We start from the raw sequence: 18,981 nt of genomic DNA, 5'->3' as shown, positions 1-18,981 counted from the left end.
AGAGGTCGACCGATTAATCGGCATTGGCCGATTTTTAATTGGGGCCGATGTTAACTTGACAAATCAGCCTTTTTGGACGCCAACTATGGCCGATTACATTGCATTTCACAAGGAAACTAAGTGGCAGGCTTGACCACCTGTTACGTGAGTGCAGCAAGGAGCCATGGTAAGTTGCTAACTAGCATTAAACTTATCTTATAAAAACACTCAATCTTCACATAATCACTCATTAACTACACAACTAGCTTGACCTGCATTGCATATAATCAATGCTGTGCCTGTTAATTTATAATCGAATAACAGCCTACTTCGCCAAAAGGGTGATTTGACATAGACAATACAGACTGGCGGATTGATTTTATTTTTCTCTGTCGATTTTGTGATCAGGTTTCCTTGCGATTTTGACCACGGAACTCGTTCTGTTATAGTCACAGACACCATTGAACCAGTTCTAGAAACTTCAGAGTGTTTTCTATGCACACATACTAATAATATGCATATACTATATTCCTGGCATGAGTAGCAGGACGTTGAAATGTTGCGCGATTTTTAACAGAATGTTGAAAAAAGTAGCCCGATCTCTGATGTTTTAACAAAAGCACAATCTTTGTACAAATGTACCTAACCATAAACATCAATGCCTTTCTTAAAATCAATACACAAGTGTATTTTTTTTAAACCTGCATATTTAGTTACAAGAAATTCATGTTAGCAGGCAATATTAACGAGGGAAATTGTCACTTCTCTTGCGTTCATTGCAAGCAGAGTCAGGGTATATGCAACAGTTTGGGCTGTATATACAACAGTTTGGGCCACATGGCTCGTTGGTGTGAAGACCATTTCTTCCTAACAAAGACTGTAATTAATTTTACAAAATTATGATGTAACTTTGAAGGTTGTGCAATGTAACGGCAATATTTAGACTTAGGGTTGCCACCCGTTCGATAAAATACAGAACGGTCTGTATTTCACTGAAAGAATAAATGTTCTCCATCACTGGTGTTTTTGCATTATTTAAACCAAATTGAACATGTTTCATTATATATGAGACACAATAGATTTTATTTATGTATTAAGTTAACAATACGGAATGAACACTTATTTTATTTTAATACCCCGAGTTGTACTTAAAATGCGAGTTGGACTTAAATGGGCATGTGTTTTATTGGTATTGGCTTTTTTTTTGGTCCTCCAATAATTGGTATCGGTGTTGGAAAATCATAATCGGTCAACCTCTAGTCCTTACCCATTGAGGAGATCTGTCTAAAAAAAATAATAAATGACGAAATTTTGTGGAATGGAGAGCAGTTAAATTCCCACTGTTATGGTCTCTCCCTTTACTGCTAATGAATAATTTCAAGCAGATTGAGCCTTTGCAGGCATACTAGAGGTGTGTGATTGAGTAATTGACTGTTATTTACTCCCATCTTTGAGCATCTCATCACTTTAATAACCCCTTTTTTAGAAGCATCAGTCTCATTGGTCTTATATAATGTGCTCGGAGGAAATCATTGACTGATTACTGATTTTCACTGCACATTGATTTGTAGTCAAGTGCTATCATACAAATCTGAGTTGACATACCTGTGTGATGTTGGGTAAGATTCTTGGAATCTTTATTCCGAGAAATGGTCTTCTCAGGGCAACTCTGAAGCAATCAGTTACATACAGTGCATTCGGGAAAGTGTTCAGACTCCTTGACTTTTTCCACATTTTGTTATGTTACAGCCTTATTCTAAAATGTATTAAATAGTTTGTTTCCCTCACACAATACCCTATAATGACAAAGCAACAAACAAAAAAACATCACATTTATATAAGTATTCAGACCCTTTACTCCAGTACTTTGTTAAAGCACCTATTGGCAGTCTTTTTGGGCATGACGCTACAAACTTGGCACACCTGTATTTGAGCTTCTTACATTTTTCTCTGCAGATTCTCTCAGCCTCTGTCAGGTTGGACGGGGTGCGTTGCTGCACAGATATTTTCAGGTCTCTCCAGAGATTTTCTATCGGGTTCAAGTCCGGGCTCTGGCTGGGCCACTCAAGGATATTCAGAGACTTGTCCCGAAGACACTCCTGCGTTGGCTGTGTGCTTCGGGTTGTTGTCCTGTTGGAATATGAACCTTCACCCCAGTCTGATAACCTGCTTCAGAGCGCTCAGGACTTCATCAAGGATCTCGCTGTACTTTTCTCTGTTCGTCTTTCCCTTGATCCTGACTAATCTCCCAGTCCCTGCCGCTGAAAAACATCTCTACAATATTGGTGGAGTGCTGCAGAGATGGTTGTCCTTCTGGAAGGTTCACCCATCTCCACAGAGGAACTCTGGAGCTCTTTCGGAGTGATCCCCGGGTTCTTGGTCACCTTCCTGACCAAGGCCCTTCTTCCCCGATTGCTCGGTTTGGCCGGTTGGCTAGCTCTAGGAAGAGTCTTGGTGGTTTCAAACTTCTTCCATTTAAGACTGGAGGCCATTGTGTTCTTGGGAACCTTCAATGCTTTTTTTTGTACCCTTGCCAAGATCTGTGCCTCGACACAATCCTGTCTTGGAGCTTTCCGGACAATTCCTTCGACCTCATGGCTTTGGTTTTTGCTCTGACGTGCTGTCTACTGTGGGACCGTTTTATATAGATGTGTGTATGCCTTTCCAAATCATGTCTAATCAATTTAATTGACCACAGGTGGACTCCAAGTTGTGGAAACATCTCAAGGATGATCAATGGAAACAAGATGCACCTGAGCTCAATTTCAAGTCTCATAGCAAAGGGTCTGAATACTTATGTAAGGAAGGTTTTTATTTTTTAATAATTTTGCAAAATTAAGAATAACCTGTTTCCACTTTGGATTTATGGGGTATTATGTGTAGATTCTTGATTATTTATTTATCCACTTTAGAATACGGCTGTAACGTAACAAATTGTGGTAAAAGTCAAAGGGTCTGAATACTTTCCGAACTCACTGTATCTGTTCATATACACCCATAGTATTATACTGAGGTAATGTACAAAAGCACCGCCAGATTACACATGAAGTAGTCTTGAGTCCCAGCATTTCCCTGATTTATCCTTTTCATTTAGGGGATTTCATTGATACTGTACCTCTTCAAGAAGAGCCCACATTGATCTGAGAGACATTGATTGGGACATTGATTATGCTTCCCTTCTGCATGGGAATTTGCTCCAGGTCCCCTGGGTTGAACTAGGTGTTTGTCCCAAATGGCACATTATTCCCTAATATAGCACACTACTTTTGGCTAGGGCCAATAGGGCTCTAGTCTAAAGTAGTGCACTATATAGAGAATAGGGTGCTATTTGGGAGGTGGCCCCACGCCATTCTCAAGTCATTTTATTTAACTTTTTCTTTATTCAGGGGAACCCATTGAGACCAGTGTCTCATTTACAATGGTACCCTGAGGACAACAATGCAACAAATTTTAATGTTCAATAAAAATAAAATACAAATTACAGAATCATCACTAAAGCTTCAAACACCACAAATACAATTATTCACATTTAATCCAAACAGTTGCAATTCTCATTTAAATTCATTCAACATTAAAGTCCTAAACTGCCCTAAAGGCAGTTAACCATCTCTGTGAATGGGTTTGGTATCTCATATTTTAACAGTGACGTGAGGTAGATCAGAAGCTTGTTTAGTAGAAAGGGTGTACAGTAACAAAGGGTTGATGAAGTGATCTACGGGACTTTAAAGAGGTCAAGCCAACCTTTTGATACAGGGTACAGTGTTGTATTAAAACGGCCACCTGCGATAAAGTGAAGGGTGCTATGGTACACTTCATGAAAAGGTTTAAGAATAGTGGCTGCCGCATTCTGATTAAATTGTGTCACCAGAGTCAAGAACTGGCAGTAAAGTTGACTGTACAATCTGCATCCTGCTGTTTAGGGAGAGGCATGATCTATTTCTATAAAATACGACTAATTTAAATATCAGCTTAACTAGCTCATCTGTATGTTGTTTTTTTTTAAATACTTTCCAATTCAAAAGTCCAGATATTTATAGGTGGAAACCTGCTCGATGAAAGAACCATCCAATGCACAAATGTGTAAGCCAGCTGAAATAATAATAATATTTTTTGAGAATTAGAAAACCGTATACATTGACTTTTTCCAGCATTAAGTACCAATTTGAAATCAACAAGGACTTTCTGCAAGGTGACAAAATAGCCTGGTCAGCTATAGGGGCAATGGCATACATACTGTACACTGTAAGTGTCATCTTTATTTGACTGCTACAGATTTTTGCAGATAAAACAATATTATTTATTTAAAGAGGACAGGCCCCAAAATTGACCCCTGTGGGACACCTTTAGAAAGATCACGGTAACTTGACTTGACACCATCAGAAAGCACACATTGTGTCCAGCCGGACAGATACTGTAGTTCCGAAACCACTTGCAAGATGCCTGGTCGAGTCCCATTTCAGACAACCTTAGGGGATGGTCGACAGTATCCGAGGCCTTGGATAGGTCTGTAAATACGGCAGCACAGTGTTTCCTGTGATTGAAGCAGTTTAATATATCATTTAAGACTAGCGTAGCTGCTGAAATGATGCTATGTCCAGTTCATAAACCAGACTGGTATAATTTGAAGTTAAAGTTCTTAGCTGAGAGTTTGCCAGTGATTTTATAATATTTTTGCAAGATCAACATAGGTTGATGTACATCCAAGATTTGATCACTTTCCAGAATTTAGCTGGATTTCCACCACTCAGATGCACAATTCAAAAGTTATGTTGACTTTGCAAAATAAAACTTGTGACATTTTACATGAATCATTCCAAGGCCACAGCTGCAGGATCTCAGATCAGATGGAGTCTAACACAAACATGCCATGATATGTAGGTAACCCTGTATATGCTATAGCCATGTGGTTTGCTTGAGATGGAATAGATACAAGATTGCTGAGAACTGTGCCATTTGGTCTATGCTTTGGAAGCCAAGCCAGTGAAAAAAATGCCATATTATAACTAGGTTTGCAAAGGGTCAGAAACTTTCTGGAATTTTTCCGAAAATGTTACATGGGAAGTTAAGCCCTGGAATTTGTGGGATTTTTTTTTGTGTGGGATACAAATAAGGCAATTCTAGGCTTGTGGCATATTTTGGTTAAACTATCCCCAATTCAATGGAATTGCAACCCTCTGCATGCACAGTGCATTCTTCCATCACATGTACAATGCACTCTTCAGTCACATGTACAGCTGATTCTCAAGATCTTGCACACTAATGAGATGCTATTGAGCCCACACTACTACACTGTCTGAGCCAAGGACTACATACTTTCTGGTAAGTTTTGATTACAATACTGGGTGGGGTGAATATATTTTGACATGCATGATTTTTTCGTTAACTTGTAGCCAACAGCAAAGTGTGTTTTTAAATCATATCTAACTTGTTAAAAATTTCTGCTCATTAGTTTTTGCTACCATGTGGATTTTAGCTTGCTTGAGCCTGAGTGTTAATTCACGTTTCCATACATGTTTCATTTTAAAACATTTATCTTACCAAGGAGTTGTTTAATCTAATTGCTTAACTATTTATCTGTACATGGAATTGTTTTGGTTTAAAAAAAAACTATTTTTCTAATCTTTACAGGAATATGCCACTGGCACTATCTGATGTGTGGAAACATTTCACAGTAGCTAATATAGAAGGGAAATCTGTGTACATTTGCAAATACTGTGCCAAATCATATGTGAAGAATGCAACAAAGATGCAGAATCATCTGACCAGTGCATAAAAGTCCCTCTACACAACAACCAACCTCTGACAAAAGTCCCTCTACTTCTATTCGAGGTGAAAATGATGAACCAGACACCTTATCGATAGTAACAGCTCATGGTCCTCCTGGAATCAGAAGTTTTTTTTCTTGACTCAATAGAGGAACGTAGTCAGAGAAATGCTGATGAATGTCTTGCTCGAGCTTAGTGTGAAACTGGGTTCACCTCTGATGCACACAGGCAATGTGTATTGGAAGAGATTTCTGAATGTTCTTTGCCCAGCATACACCCCTCCAACCAGACATGCTTTATCTACTCATTTGCTGGATGCAGAGTTCAACAGAGTTCAAGTGAAGGTCAAGCAAAGCAGACTGTATTGCAATCATCTCTGATGGGTGGTTGAATGTTCGTGGGCAAGGAATAATTAACTACATCTCCACCCCTCAACCAGTATTCTACAAGAGCACAGACACAAGGGACAACAGACACTACGGTCTCTACATTGCAGATGAGCTGAAGGCAGTCATCAATGACCTTGGACCACAGAAGGTATTTGCACTGGTGACAGACAATACTGCGAACATGACGGCTGTTTGGTCTAAAGTGGAAGAGTCCTACCCTCACATCACACCATTGGCTGTGCTGCTCATTTATTGAATCTGTTCCTCAAGGACATCATGGCACTGAACACAATGGATACACTCTACAGGAGAGACAAGGAAATGGTTAGGTATGTGAAGGGTTGTCAAATTATAGCAGCAATCTACCTCACCAAGCAAAGTGAGAAAAATAAGAGCACCACATTGAAGCTGCCCAGCAACACCCATTGGAGTGGTGTTCTCATCATGTTTGACAGTCTCCTGGAGGAGGAGGTGTCTCTCCAAGAAATGGCCATATCAGTCTGTTGTTATGGACAGCCCCATCAAGAAGATCCTCCTGCATTATGTATTTTGGGAGAGAGTGGTAAGCAGTCAAATTCTTGAACCCTACTGCAGTAGCCATGACATGGATTGAGGGAGACAATACCATCTTGTCGGCTGTTCAGACTCTGCTTGCAGATGTAAGAGAAGAAATTTGTACTGCCATGCCCACTTCACCATTGTTCCAAGCAGAGTAAACAGCTGTTCGGAAATGCATCAAAAAGCATGAAGACTTCTGCCTGAGGCCCATACACGCTGCAGCGTACATGTTGGACCCCAAGTATGCTGGCAAGAGCATCCTGTCTGGTGCAGAGATCAACAAGGCCTATGGTGTCATCACTACTGTGTCTCGCCACCTTAACCTGGATGAGGGCAAGGTTCTTGGCAGTCTGGCGAAGTATACTTCCAAGCAAGGGCTTTAGGATGGAGATGCAATATGGCAGTCATGCCAACATATTTCATCAGCCACCTGATGGAAGGGACTTTGTAGATCTGAGGCTCTTTCCCCGGAGGATCATCCTCCAAATCCCAGACACATCAGCCGCCTCAGAGCGCAACTGGTCCTTGTTTGGGAACACACACACCAAAGCACGCAACAGGCTGACCAATACAACGGTTGAGAAATTGGTGGCCATCCGGGCAAATTTGAGGCTTGTTGAAGATGGCTCGTTGTCAGGCTCAAAAAGGTTGGAAAGTGACTGTGAAGATGAGGCCTCAGTCTGATGTACAAGGGGTTGACATTGAGGAGGTCCAGGGAGAAGACATGGAAGCCTAAGTGGAAGACAACCAAAGCTTTTGTTTCTAGACAATCATTTTACAGATGTATGTTGAAACCATTTTTGGGAGATGCGATGGATCATTGGGGATCATTCAATATTCCATTTTGTTGTTCAGTGAAATCATCCCATGTGAAGAGTCAACTCATTTAATTAAAGTTCAATTCGTAAATAAATAGTTTAGTTTTTTCTATTGGGGGGTTTAATCATATGCAATTGTCTACTTATGATAAGGTAAAAGGGTTGTTTTTCTCCATATGGTAAATATGTCCAATGCAAAAAACTATTACATTTAAATGGTATTAATATGAATTCCCATATATTCCTGTTATTTCCCACGGAAAGTTTCCACCTCCTGAATATTCCCCAAAATGTGCAACCCTAATGAGAACCTTTTTGTTGTGATAATAGTATTTGCTCGATAACCCACAAACTCCACTCTGAACCTCAGCCAGTTCTACTGCTTTGTTTCATTGTTCCTCCTCTCAGCAGGGATTGATTTAGACCTGCCACACCAGGTTGGTGCAATGATCAGGTAGAACAGAAAACCAGCAGGCTCCAGACCTCGTAGGGTAAGAGTTGAATACCCCTGCTCTATAACCTGCTAGTTCATATGCCTTGCCACCTTGATATATAGACCTAAAGGCAGAGACCATAAGAAGACAGTGGCAGATTAAATTCAACCCCACTTGTTTCATCACAATACCAGAGAGCAACCTCTTGTCTGGTGAAGCCGCCAAAGCATACTGCATGTAACAAACCTTTACATGACCTACAGCATGGTCAAGCAAGTTAATGTTTCCGACAACTTAATTTTGAACGACGGAGAGCAGGTCGAAAGAGAATAGGAGCTGCCTGCACTCTTTCAACTTCAACATCATCAAAACACCTCTGCTTAGGCTAATACAGTGGACTAAATAGTTTTTGGTATATTTTATTGTCAATCAACATAAGCTAAATATGATGTGGCTAGGTCTGGTCTATAGTACAGATGTTTTCATTTACTTTGTCTTGATATACACAGGCACTCAAGTGGATGAGGGCTTTGCAATTTTGGAACACAGAATATACCATATGAGAATTTAATGTGGTGGCTAGGAATTAATGCCTCTTCATATGCACCGTGGCTTTGCCTGAGAACACACACTGGTGTTCCCCCTCTGACATTTTATGTGCGCTTGTGTGTGAATCTGACGCCTTGGGCGCCCCTGTCCGATATCAGACTGACTGAGGTTGCTTTGGCCTCAGTCCAGCCCCGTCAGCTCAAGTTGTCTCACCTCTTGTTGATTTGTTGAGCTCATGGTGTTTCTGCTGTAATTCTTCTGGACAGAGGATTCCTCAAATTATGCCACAGCTGAGCAGTTTGTGTCCGAAAGGCACCCTATTCCCTATACAGTGCACTATATTGAATGGGGTGCCATTTGGGACCCTTTCTTTACCAGACAGAGCTCAGTAGCTCAGGGCTTTAACTGGACCCATCCACCACACTCTTACACCATTGTTCGACTACAAATGCTGACTGTGTCTGTTGAAATGGTACTAGGGGATTGGATGATGGGGTAAACATCCCAAATGGTACCCTACTCTTATATAGTGCACTACTTTTGACCAAAATCCTATGGGCCCTGTTTAAAAGTAGTGCACTGTATAGGGTGCCATTTGAGGTGCAGGGGTGTTTTCTAAGTGACAGGATGGATGCTACAGACGGGAGTTTGGGAGTGGTAGATGTTTTTGTTATTTCTCTCTTCTGACATTTGTGTGTCTTGCTTTGGGTTGGGAGTTTATAAAGTGTGATTCTGTTGACAGTTGACACAAAGATGCATTAATGTGCAAAGTAGTTTACAGCAAGTAAGAGTCAGAAATATATAGTGAGATCCACAGACAATAATGGCAGTAACTAAATACTCATGCTGACATCACCATACTATACCATTCTTAGGACTTCCCTTGTAATGTGATTTGAAAGGGAACAGTTCATACAGACAGAGGGTAGTGGAAGCAAATGTGTTATTTCTTGAGGGATTTTCTATCATTGCCTCACACTTAAGACATGCAGATCAGATGTTAAAGCTTTACATGCATTAAATGGCAGCTATTTATTTTAGAATTGACTGCTCTATCAACCTCCCATTTATCGTAATGGAAATATTATCACACTGACAACATTTTGTTTTGGCAATGGCTCAAATCAAAATGTGTTGCTGTAATGACTCATTAAATCCATTCAATCCCTATTGGTAAGTCCGAAGATACGTAACATCAAAATTCCATATGTCAACAGACAAGAGCTGGTGAAAAAATAAGTTTGCTACTGTGACCACCCTCCCTCCTTGCCTGCCCAGTCACCCACCGGCCTCCAGGGTTTCCGAACAACTATGTGACTGTGATTTATGTGCTCTGTCTGTCGGTCTCTGTGTGTTTTTTTAAGAGTCCTATTGTCAATTCATGAAGCCGATCAGAAAACAGCACTACAGGCTGCTAGCCAATAGCCATCTCCTCTTGCACAGGCTGCATCCTCAAATGGTACCCTATTTCCTCCACAGTGCACTACTTTTAACCGCAGACTTTTGACCAGAGCACTATGGGCCTTAGTGCACTACTTTTGAAAATGAAGGAATGGTGTGCCAATTGGGACGCCGCCTCTGAATCTTTGCTAAAGTTTACCTGCTGAGCTAGATATTCAGTATCAGCATTGCTGGCTTTGGCACTATTCCATTTTACTATTCCATTCTTATCAGTTGACTGCTGATAAGTGTGCTGAAGTTCAGTCTCAAATACATGTTCTATAACAGGGTTTCGCAACTGGTGGCTTGCGGAACGAATTTGGCCCTTGTTGATTTTATTTGGCCCCCTAAGGTTTCTGAGCAATTTTTATATATTTTTTTTTTGTTTTTGTTTTTTTCCATTGTTGGACCTACAGGCCGTGCTTGACTTGGGCCAGAGCTGTCCTGAGCGCTGTACTGGCACCTACAATTTTTGGGAAATTGCGTACCAGCTCCTCTAAACAAACAAAGTGGTCTATCACTGTCCCGGATTCACACACAGCGTAAAACGATTGATCAAATAGGAATCAAGGTGGGATCTGCATTGACTAGCAATGGAGAGTGGGATTTTTCACTAGTCTGTGAAAACGTTGTGTGCAGATTGATAGTGCGCCAGCCTGAAGTTGTCAAATGAGTGTTCTTATGGTCATGAAAATCCTGGAAAAGGCATGGAATTTTAATATTGTTTTCCTTTTTAAATATATTATCAATGACCTTAAAAATGTCTATCAACCATGATCAGAATTAGGCCTCTCTGTATGTGCATCATCTGCGTGTGTGCCAGTGGTGTTGCCTGAGGGTAGGGGGACATTTCAGCAGCAGGTAGCCTATAAAATAATTATAGACTAACTATATAGCCATACTACCTCACTAGTTAACAAATTAGCTCTAAGCATTAATGGTGTTGACTCGCTGTCGCCTTTCCACCGGCACTGTTGAGAAATAAATCTGACACCATTATTGGAAAGCTGGGATTCCCCTCTATTAAAAAGCGCCAGTTGGCACATGTTTTTCTGTTGCTCATAAGATAAGCATTTGATTTCAGTCTTGAAGTGTTTCCTGACCGATTCCGCATTTGGTTAATGATGTTTGTCACCATTAGACACTGTAGACACGGAAGCAAATTTCGCTTTCTCAAAATCCTCACAATGAATCTAAGATAACTAATTACAGATTTCTTGAGTTTTGATGTTTTTGCAGAGGAAGTTTTTAGTTGTGCAATTTTACATTGAACTATTGTGTTTGGTGCTGTATTTCTCAAGTAAAAAAAATGGGCAAATCCAAACCTGCATTTACCCTGTTTTAGACATGACTGACTTTGACCATAGTTCTCCTATTTATACTTTGTATTCAATTTTGACACTAGAATAATGGGTTTTGACTAATATCGATGCCACCTAGGCCATTTTTCAAAGGGATTCGCTGCTTTTTAAAGGCATTCGCACTTTAAACACTAGGCTAGCCATGTAATTCCGACCAACGTTAAAAATCTTCGAAGAATTGACAAATTAACAAATGACTTCCATGCTGTGCCTAGACCTCCCCTGAAACATTATCATTTTAGCCTTAAGATTAAGAGATAAACATGTCTTCGTTAGCTACCTTGCTTTGAAATAGCCTACCATATCCATTTTATCCCTGATTCATTGAATGAGGGAATAATTGTATAAAGACATAAAAGTAGACCTATTTTGGTTGCAATATTTTTATCAAGCGTGGTTAACCATCCTCCAGGAGAGTTACTAGGTGTGCAGGCTTTTGTCTGAGCCCCGTTCTAATGCACCACATTGTACCCTAAACATCAGCTGCTCAACAGGACCTTGATAAGCAAGCTTGGGTGTGTTTCCAGGTTGCATCAAAAGCCTGCACGCCAGCAGCTCTGCAGATGGAGGATTGACCACATACAGTAGCTTAACAGTGCAGTTAATCTACTTTGTATGGGGTCAAGTGCCTTGATCAAGGGCACAATGGCAGGAGATGGAATGCAACCAGAAGAAATGCTTAGGCTGCCCGCCCAGGGATTTCAATGACCGAAAAATCCCTGTAAACCAGGTTTACAGTAAGCTGTAAGCTTGTGGTCACTGTACATGTGTTTCTATGAATGCTTGGAACATCAAAGAGAACACCGGGTAAATGACTCACTTAAAGCACTTCCCTTTCAAGCCCACCTCTCCCATGTTTATCCTAGATATTGCACAGAAAGAAAACGGATTACTGAAACAAGTTGAAACATACTGTTCAAGCCAACCCATTTCAATATGTCACAATACTTGTTCTCAGGATTAACATGGGCTAATTTGTTAACACTATCAGGGCCAATTAAAAAAATAAACAATTCCAACACAAGTAAGTTGTGGTGGATGTCTTTTTGGTGGTGGACCATTCTTGATACACACGGGAAACTGTTGAGCGTGAAAAACCCATCAGCGTTGCAGTTCTTGACATAAACCGCTGTGCCTGGCACCTACTACCATACCCTGTTCATAGGCATTCAATCTTTTGTCTTGCTCATTCAGCCTCTGAATGGCACACGTAGACAATCCATTTCTCAAGGCTTAACAATCCTTCTTTAACCCGTCTCCTCCCCTTCTTCGACACTGATTGATTTGAAGTGGATTTAACAAGTGACCTCAATAAGGGATCGTAGCTTTCACCTGGATTCACCTGGTCGGTTTATGTCATGGAAAGAGCAGGTGTCCTTAATGTTTTGTACACTCACTGTATTTCACCATGAAAGCAATTAAAGAAATGAATGATGCTTTTACAGTGGTTCGCCCTGGCACTTAGTACAACATTTTTTGGGGGTCAAATATATTCCCCCTGTGCTGCAGACAGCTGTATCGATCCACTAATATGGGTTGTAAAGGTCCAGTGCACTACTTTTGTGAAAAAAAGTGTAATTTTGGCGCTGCAGGCGGCTTCTATCCATCCGCTAATACCGGGGTTGTAAAGGCCCGGTGCACAACTTTTGTGAGAAATGTTTATTTTGTACAGTCAATAATTGATTGGATATGTAGTGATTATGCCAACACAGCCAGATATGTACTGTTTTGTACCCGTAAGCTTTTTCAAACTGACTTGTATTTGTTAAATAGGACTTTATTAATATAATGAGTAATCCAGGAATATCATGAGTTAATTGACTCAAAACTTGAAAAAACTCTAAAGAGCACAATGACTACAATAAATGACTACTGGACACGAAGGGTCCATGGCGCTCCTTCTCACCACTCGATTGGCACTGCTCAGGAGAAGCGGTCCTCCATTGGAATTAATGGAATACACTATTTCAATTAAATATTTCAAGGACAAAATTTACATGCATTACATTTTTTTAAAATTATAGTTTAAGGATTTACATATATATGTTTAAGTATGATTTAATACTGGAATGGGCAGCTTTGATGGGGTAGGGGCCAACAGAATTCAGAACATTTTCATTTTAGAGAATTTGCAGTACGTCCAACCGGCCTCACAACCACAGACCACACGCCAGCCCAAGACCTCCACATCCGCCTTCTTCACCTGCGGGATCGTCTGAGATAATCCACCCAGACAGCTGATGAAACTGAGGAGTATTTCTTTCCAATAAAGCCCTTTTTATGGGGAAAAACTCATTCTGATTGGCTGGGCCTTGCTCCCCAGTGGGTGGGCCAGTCTCCCAAGTGAGTCTATGCCCTCCCAGGTCCACTCGTGGCTGTGCCCCTGCCCAGTCATGTGAAATGGGGACCCCCCCCCCCATCGGTTGTTAATTTGACCACGGTTACGACAAGTTTAGAAAGCTGGCTAGACTAATTTAACAATTAAAAAAAATAATAATAATAATAATCTGACATGAGCTAATGGAGTGACTCATTGACTGACATCACAAGAGAAACATCTGATGCACAACCAAATTTCGAAATTGCACCTTTTATGTATTCTACTATTCTAACTTTTTAACAGTAAGTTGAGGGACCGACCCCGACTGAAACATACATCCGCTGGCCTATAGAAGAGGGGGCCGCCAGATGCCCATCCCTGCATTGGGTCTGTAATAAAATAAACGTGTCAAAAAAATGAAGACGTTAATAAATGCCTTTTCTACAGCTTCCAAGATGGAGGCGTGGTGGCTTCAAAACAGCACCCCCTGTCAGTCATTGTGTGTATACATCTTTCTCATTAGTCCTTACATTGAACACTCACTCACAGGCAGGCATGCATGCATGCTGCAGGAATCCGCTTTGCTCACTCTTGGCATTCTCTCAACCAGCATCATGAGGTAGTAACCCGGAATGTATTTCAATTAACTGATGTGCCTTAAGTTAATTAGAAAGCACTATAAAAATCTAATTATTAAATGTGGAAATTGTTAAACGTTGTCCTTGTACATAGTTGTTTGTTTTAACTTTGTAATCATCGGTTTTTGTTTGACATACACACATCTGAGTCTCCGCATCATTCTGTTCCTGTGGAATTTCCCCCCTTCCTCTGGTAGTGTGCTCTGTGGTAGTTCCTCCTGCAGGATGAGTGGGCAGGGCATCCCTGCAAGCATGGATTAAAAGGCTGCACTCTCATATCCTTCCTGTCTGCATGCTGTCAGGGATGATGCCAGTTAATCTACATTGCTTTGTGTCCCAAATGGCACCTAGGGCACTGGTTAAAAGTAGTGCACTACTTCCATTTGGGATGGAACCCACTGTACTGCAAAGTGAGTTCATGTTTGATAGGGGGAAATTAGGCGTGAATGATCGTTCATGCATTACGTATAGAATCTTACAGTATCTAGGCAAATTGATTGTGTATTATCAGCTTTGCTGTACAGAAAATAGACCTCTGTTGGTACCTTGTCCATGCTTCAGAACTGCAGTGTATTTGTTGTGGAATGCCTGACCCCCCCACGAAAGGCTAATTGTGTTCAAGTGACCTCACCCTCTAAATACCTCCTGGTCCTAATTTCTGAATTTGTGGAATCCCCGCGCAGTGTGATACTGAGGCTGTCCGAAATGAGACCCTGTTCCCTATTTGGTGTGCTATTGTTGACCTTAGCCCTATTGGCCCTGGTCAAAAGTAGTGCACTGTACATTGAATAGAATGCCATTTTCAGACAATCTGGGTTTATGTTGCATAAGTGTTCGAAATCTACGAAATGGCCGTGTTTTTATGCAAGACTAATCTACACTGTCAGTCCATTTTTAGTTGGCCCAGGTTGGTTTCCAGCCAGAAGTATTGTAATGCGCTGTTGCTTCTCACCGACAATAACATGGAATTAAATGTCAGGAATTGTGAAAAACTGAGTTTAAATCTATTTGGCTAAGGTGTATGTAAACTTCTAACTTCAACTGTACAAATACAGTATGCTACAGTAGAAACGACAACACGATATAAAGAAAATAAGGCACTTTGATTGGCACTCACATACAGTACCAGTCAAGTTTGGACACACCTACTCATTCCAGGGATTTTCTTTATTTTTACTATTTTCTACATTGTAGAATAGTGACATCAAAACTTTGAAATAACACATTGAATCATGTAGTAACCAAAAAAAGTCTTCAACAAATTTTAGATTTGAGATTCTTCAAAGTTGCCACCCTTTGCCTTGACAGCTTTGCACACTTTTGGCATTCTCAACCAGCTTCACGAGGTAGTCACCTGGAATGCATTTTATTTAACAGGTGTGCCATTTTTTAATTAGTGGAATTTCTTTCCTTATTCTTAATTTGTTTGAGCCAATCTGTCTTGCTGTGACAAGGTATGGGTGGTATACAGAAGATGGCACTATTTGGTAAAAGACCAAGTCCATATTATGCCAAGAAAAGCTCAAATAAGCAAAGAGAAATGACAGTCCATTATTTTAAGTTGAAACATTGCCTGCTAATTATCTATAGGCTGTGTGCCTTGGTTTGAGGGCAGCACGGGTTAACTGTCCTAGGGTGACCGTTAGAGATATTTGGAAATCACATGTAAAAGGGTTAACATTTGGGTGGTGGGGGTGTCTTCATACTTTTTTCACCTAATAGCAGGAACAGCAGTGGTTAGAACCTAACACTTTCATGATGTAGGATGTTACAAAAACCTAACAAATTCAGTGGCTACTATCTCTGAACAGGGTAAAATTCACAAGGAATAGATGACATCGGATGAAGAAACAATAGCTCCATACTACTTGACCGACATAGAGAACTGATACTATATTCTCATTGTTGGTGTGGAAATGACTTGGTGTCTGTGGATAACTTTTGGGCATTCCTTTGGATTCCTCATGTCTTATTCATTGATATGAATTCTCAACCAAGAAGAAACGTAAGCATCTTTGAAGGATTTTTCCCACTCTTGAGTAAGAAGTTGGCCTAACTTTGTGGTTTGATTGGATTCTGTTATTTAAGGTAGCATCTTTAGTCCAGTTGTTTGAGCACAAAGTCTCCTTTTCCTAGTTCAGCAGGTGTGTTGAGGTGTTTTTGCCTCTGGAATGGTGACTCTGTGAGGACCTGAGTCCATGTTCAATGGTATAAAATGCATATTTTTGACACATTGCACACTTTATCCTGAAGACTTCTTTCTTTCTTTACGATGCAGAGTCCAAGTGAATGGTAGCTACCAATATCTTTTAAATTACAATCCTTCAGTACCTTTTTCTCAGTCAGGACAATGTACAAAAAGATGGCGCTGACAAGCAGTCGCCCTGTTTCTATCTCCTAGACAACTTTGCAGTATTTTGCTAAGTATTTTGGTGCACCTGCAATAACCTCTACAGATCTGTGTACGTGACCAATAAACTTTTGATTTGATACCATAGCATTTGTATAGCATATGAGCGTAACAATCTATTTGATGTACATGTGCACGCCAATCCGTAGCTCATATCCCTAGGCTGTGATGAAGATTTGCTCTGAATCACAAAGCATGAATCATGCTCCAATGTCTCTGAGGTAAAGAAACACAAATGGATGAGAGGACGAGGGAGAACAGCATACAACAAACACAGTGCATTACTTTAACCAGAGCACTATGTAGGACAGGCTGCAACCTGTGGTCCTTCACTGTTAAGGCTGCTTGTGTGACTGTCCCCTGTGTTTTCTAGGAAATCTATGAATTAGCATTTTCATCACTGCCACTTTTCAGCACTAGCATGTGCGCTGCTGCCCTCTGCCTTCACACTGTGTGTACAACACGTATGGCCTCCTGTCTATAGAGCCGAACCGTACTGTGCTGGCTTGGATATTTCCTTTTCACATTGTCTTTTCCAGCACGCTTTCAGGAACTATCGTGGGTGTATAATCAGGCCAGGCCAGTACAGCTTGGCTTGGGTTGACCCTGATATTGAATCGGGCATGTTTATGCTCTGTCCTTGTGGTTGAATGAGGCCAATGCATGGATGAGAGAAAAACGTAGGGTATAAATGTAACCTTTTTGAAATGTCAACTCGGCCCTACATTTTGGGGGTCAGTTGGCAGTTACGTGTGTTTGTCTGGGCTCCTGAGTGGCACAGTGGTCTAAGACACTGCATCTCAGTGTTAGAGGCATTACTGCAGTTCCTGGTTCAAATCGAGGCTGTGTCACATCCGGCCATGATTGAGGTCCCGTAGGGTGGCACACAATTGGCCCAGCGTCGTCCGGGTTTTGCCGGGGTAGGTGACGGCCTAACTGACTTGCCTAGTTAAATAAAGGTTACACACACACACCACACTGACCAAAAAGTTATTTTGTTGCCATTTACGTATGTCCCCATTATCATAATCAAAACCTATTTTTTTCACTTACTTGCTGTGCTGTTTCATTGTTCATTTAATTTGTTCAGGTGTTTCATTCTCAACTAGGATATCTATGGATAGCCGTTTTGGGTCTTTGCGTGTCAAAGGTACACGTCGAATAAGGTACACGTCGAATAAGGTACACGTGAAATCAGGACCTGAATATGATTGCACGTCACATTTAACACGTTCCTTAATTTTTTACTTAGTTATTACACATCGATTACACTCCCACGTATTTCATATGTCACAACAATTCATCGATACGTATGCTATGATGCTGGTAAAGTTGTCTCGTGCACCTACAGTGCTGGTTTTTAAAAAATGCCATAAAAAGCAAGCTAGCTCGCTTGTTATTTGTTATTCACTGTGTAGTTGCTCCTCATGTCACTTTTTATTTGAACTCTGCATTTTTGGAAAATTACCCATAAGTAAGCATTTCATTGTTAGGCTACTCCTGTTGTTTACAAATGTATTTATTGCACTCCTTTTGACCAGGATCCTGAAGTGCAGTGCACTATGAAGGGAATTGGGTGCCATTTGGGACTTATACCATAGTTGATATTGCTTACAATGACATCCCAGTAACTGACAGTGATTTTTTATTTTCACAGAGTTGAACATGGAGTACAACCCCTCTGACCATCCTCGGGCCAGCACTATATTCCTCAGTAAATCTCAGCCAGATGGTGAGTTGGTCTCAATGAATCAATGAATCTCAGACTCTTTGGAATCACTTAACAGGTGCGTTTAACATGGACTTTACCTAAGGCCTTTAGGGAAGACCAATGGATTTTCTGATCATGTGACCTGATCAAGAAATAAACCCAGGTTTATTAGTGAAAACTCCTGGCCCCGTATTCTTAAAGCATCTCGGTGTAGGGATCTGTTTTGCCTTTTTGATCATAATGAATACAATTACATGGACGGGGACCTGATCCTAGATCAGCACACCTACTCTGAGACGCTTGATACAAACTGCAGTACAGCATAACCTCTAACACAATACATTACAAAATATGCTATTACAATCCCAGATCACACAGCTTCCATTGAACACAGTCAGCTTTGATCTCTGTGGTACTATATGCCTTGCCCTGGGGTGTTTCACGAGCAGTACCAGCAGCCTCTGGATTCTCATACTATCACAGTATTACTGTGGGTTTTTTTCTCTGATAAATATGAGCATTTTTCTAGGAACAACGCCTGCTTATGACTGATTTGAAGAACTTTTCAGTCATGCTTAGTTGTGTTATACTGTAACAAGACAGTACTGG

The 18,981-nt window shown here is 40.8% G+C and overlaps 1 protein-coding gene across 5 annotated transcripts in view; it reads left to right on the top strand.

Moving 5' to 3' along the window:
* LOC135514792 (cyclin-Y-like) overlaps positions 1-18,981 on the top strand; it is a 50,248-nt gene that overhangs the window by 17,157 nt on the left and 14,110 nt on the right. For all 5 annotated transcript variants that reach the window (XM_064938441.1, XM_064938433.1, XM_064938417.1 and 2 more), the window contains exon 2: positions 18,319-18,393. In XM_064938441.1, the coding sequence (XP_064794513.1) occupies positions 18,327-18,393 (67 nt within the window). In that variant the 5' untranslated portion in view covers positions 18,319-18,326. The remainder of the gene's footprint in view (positions 1-18,318; positions 18,394-18,981) is intronic.

This window comes from Oncorhynchus masou, chromosome 3, assembly GCF_036934945.1.
Source record: "Oncorhynchus masou masou isolate Uvic2021 chromosome 3, UVic_Omas_1.1, whole genome shotgun sequence".
NCBI lineage: Eukaryota > Metazoa > Chordata > Actinopteri > Salmoniformes > Salmonidae > Oncorhynchus > Oncorhynchus masou.
The sequence above is the reverse complement of the archived record's forward strand: the minus strand, read 5'-3'. Positions and strand labels throughout refer to the sequence as shown.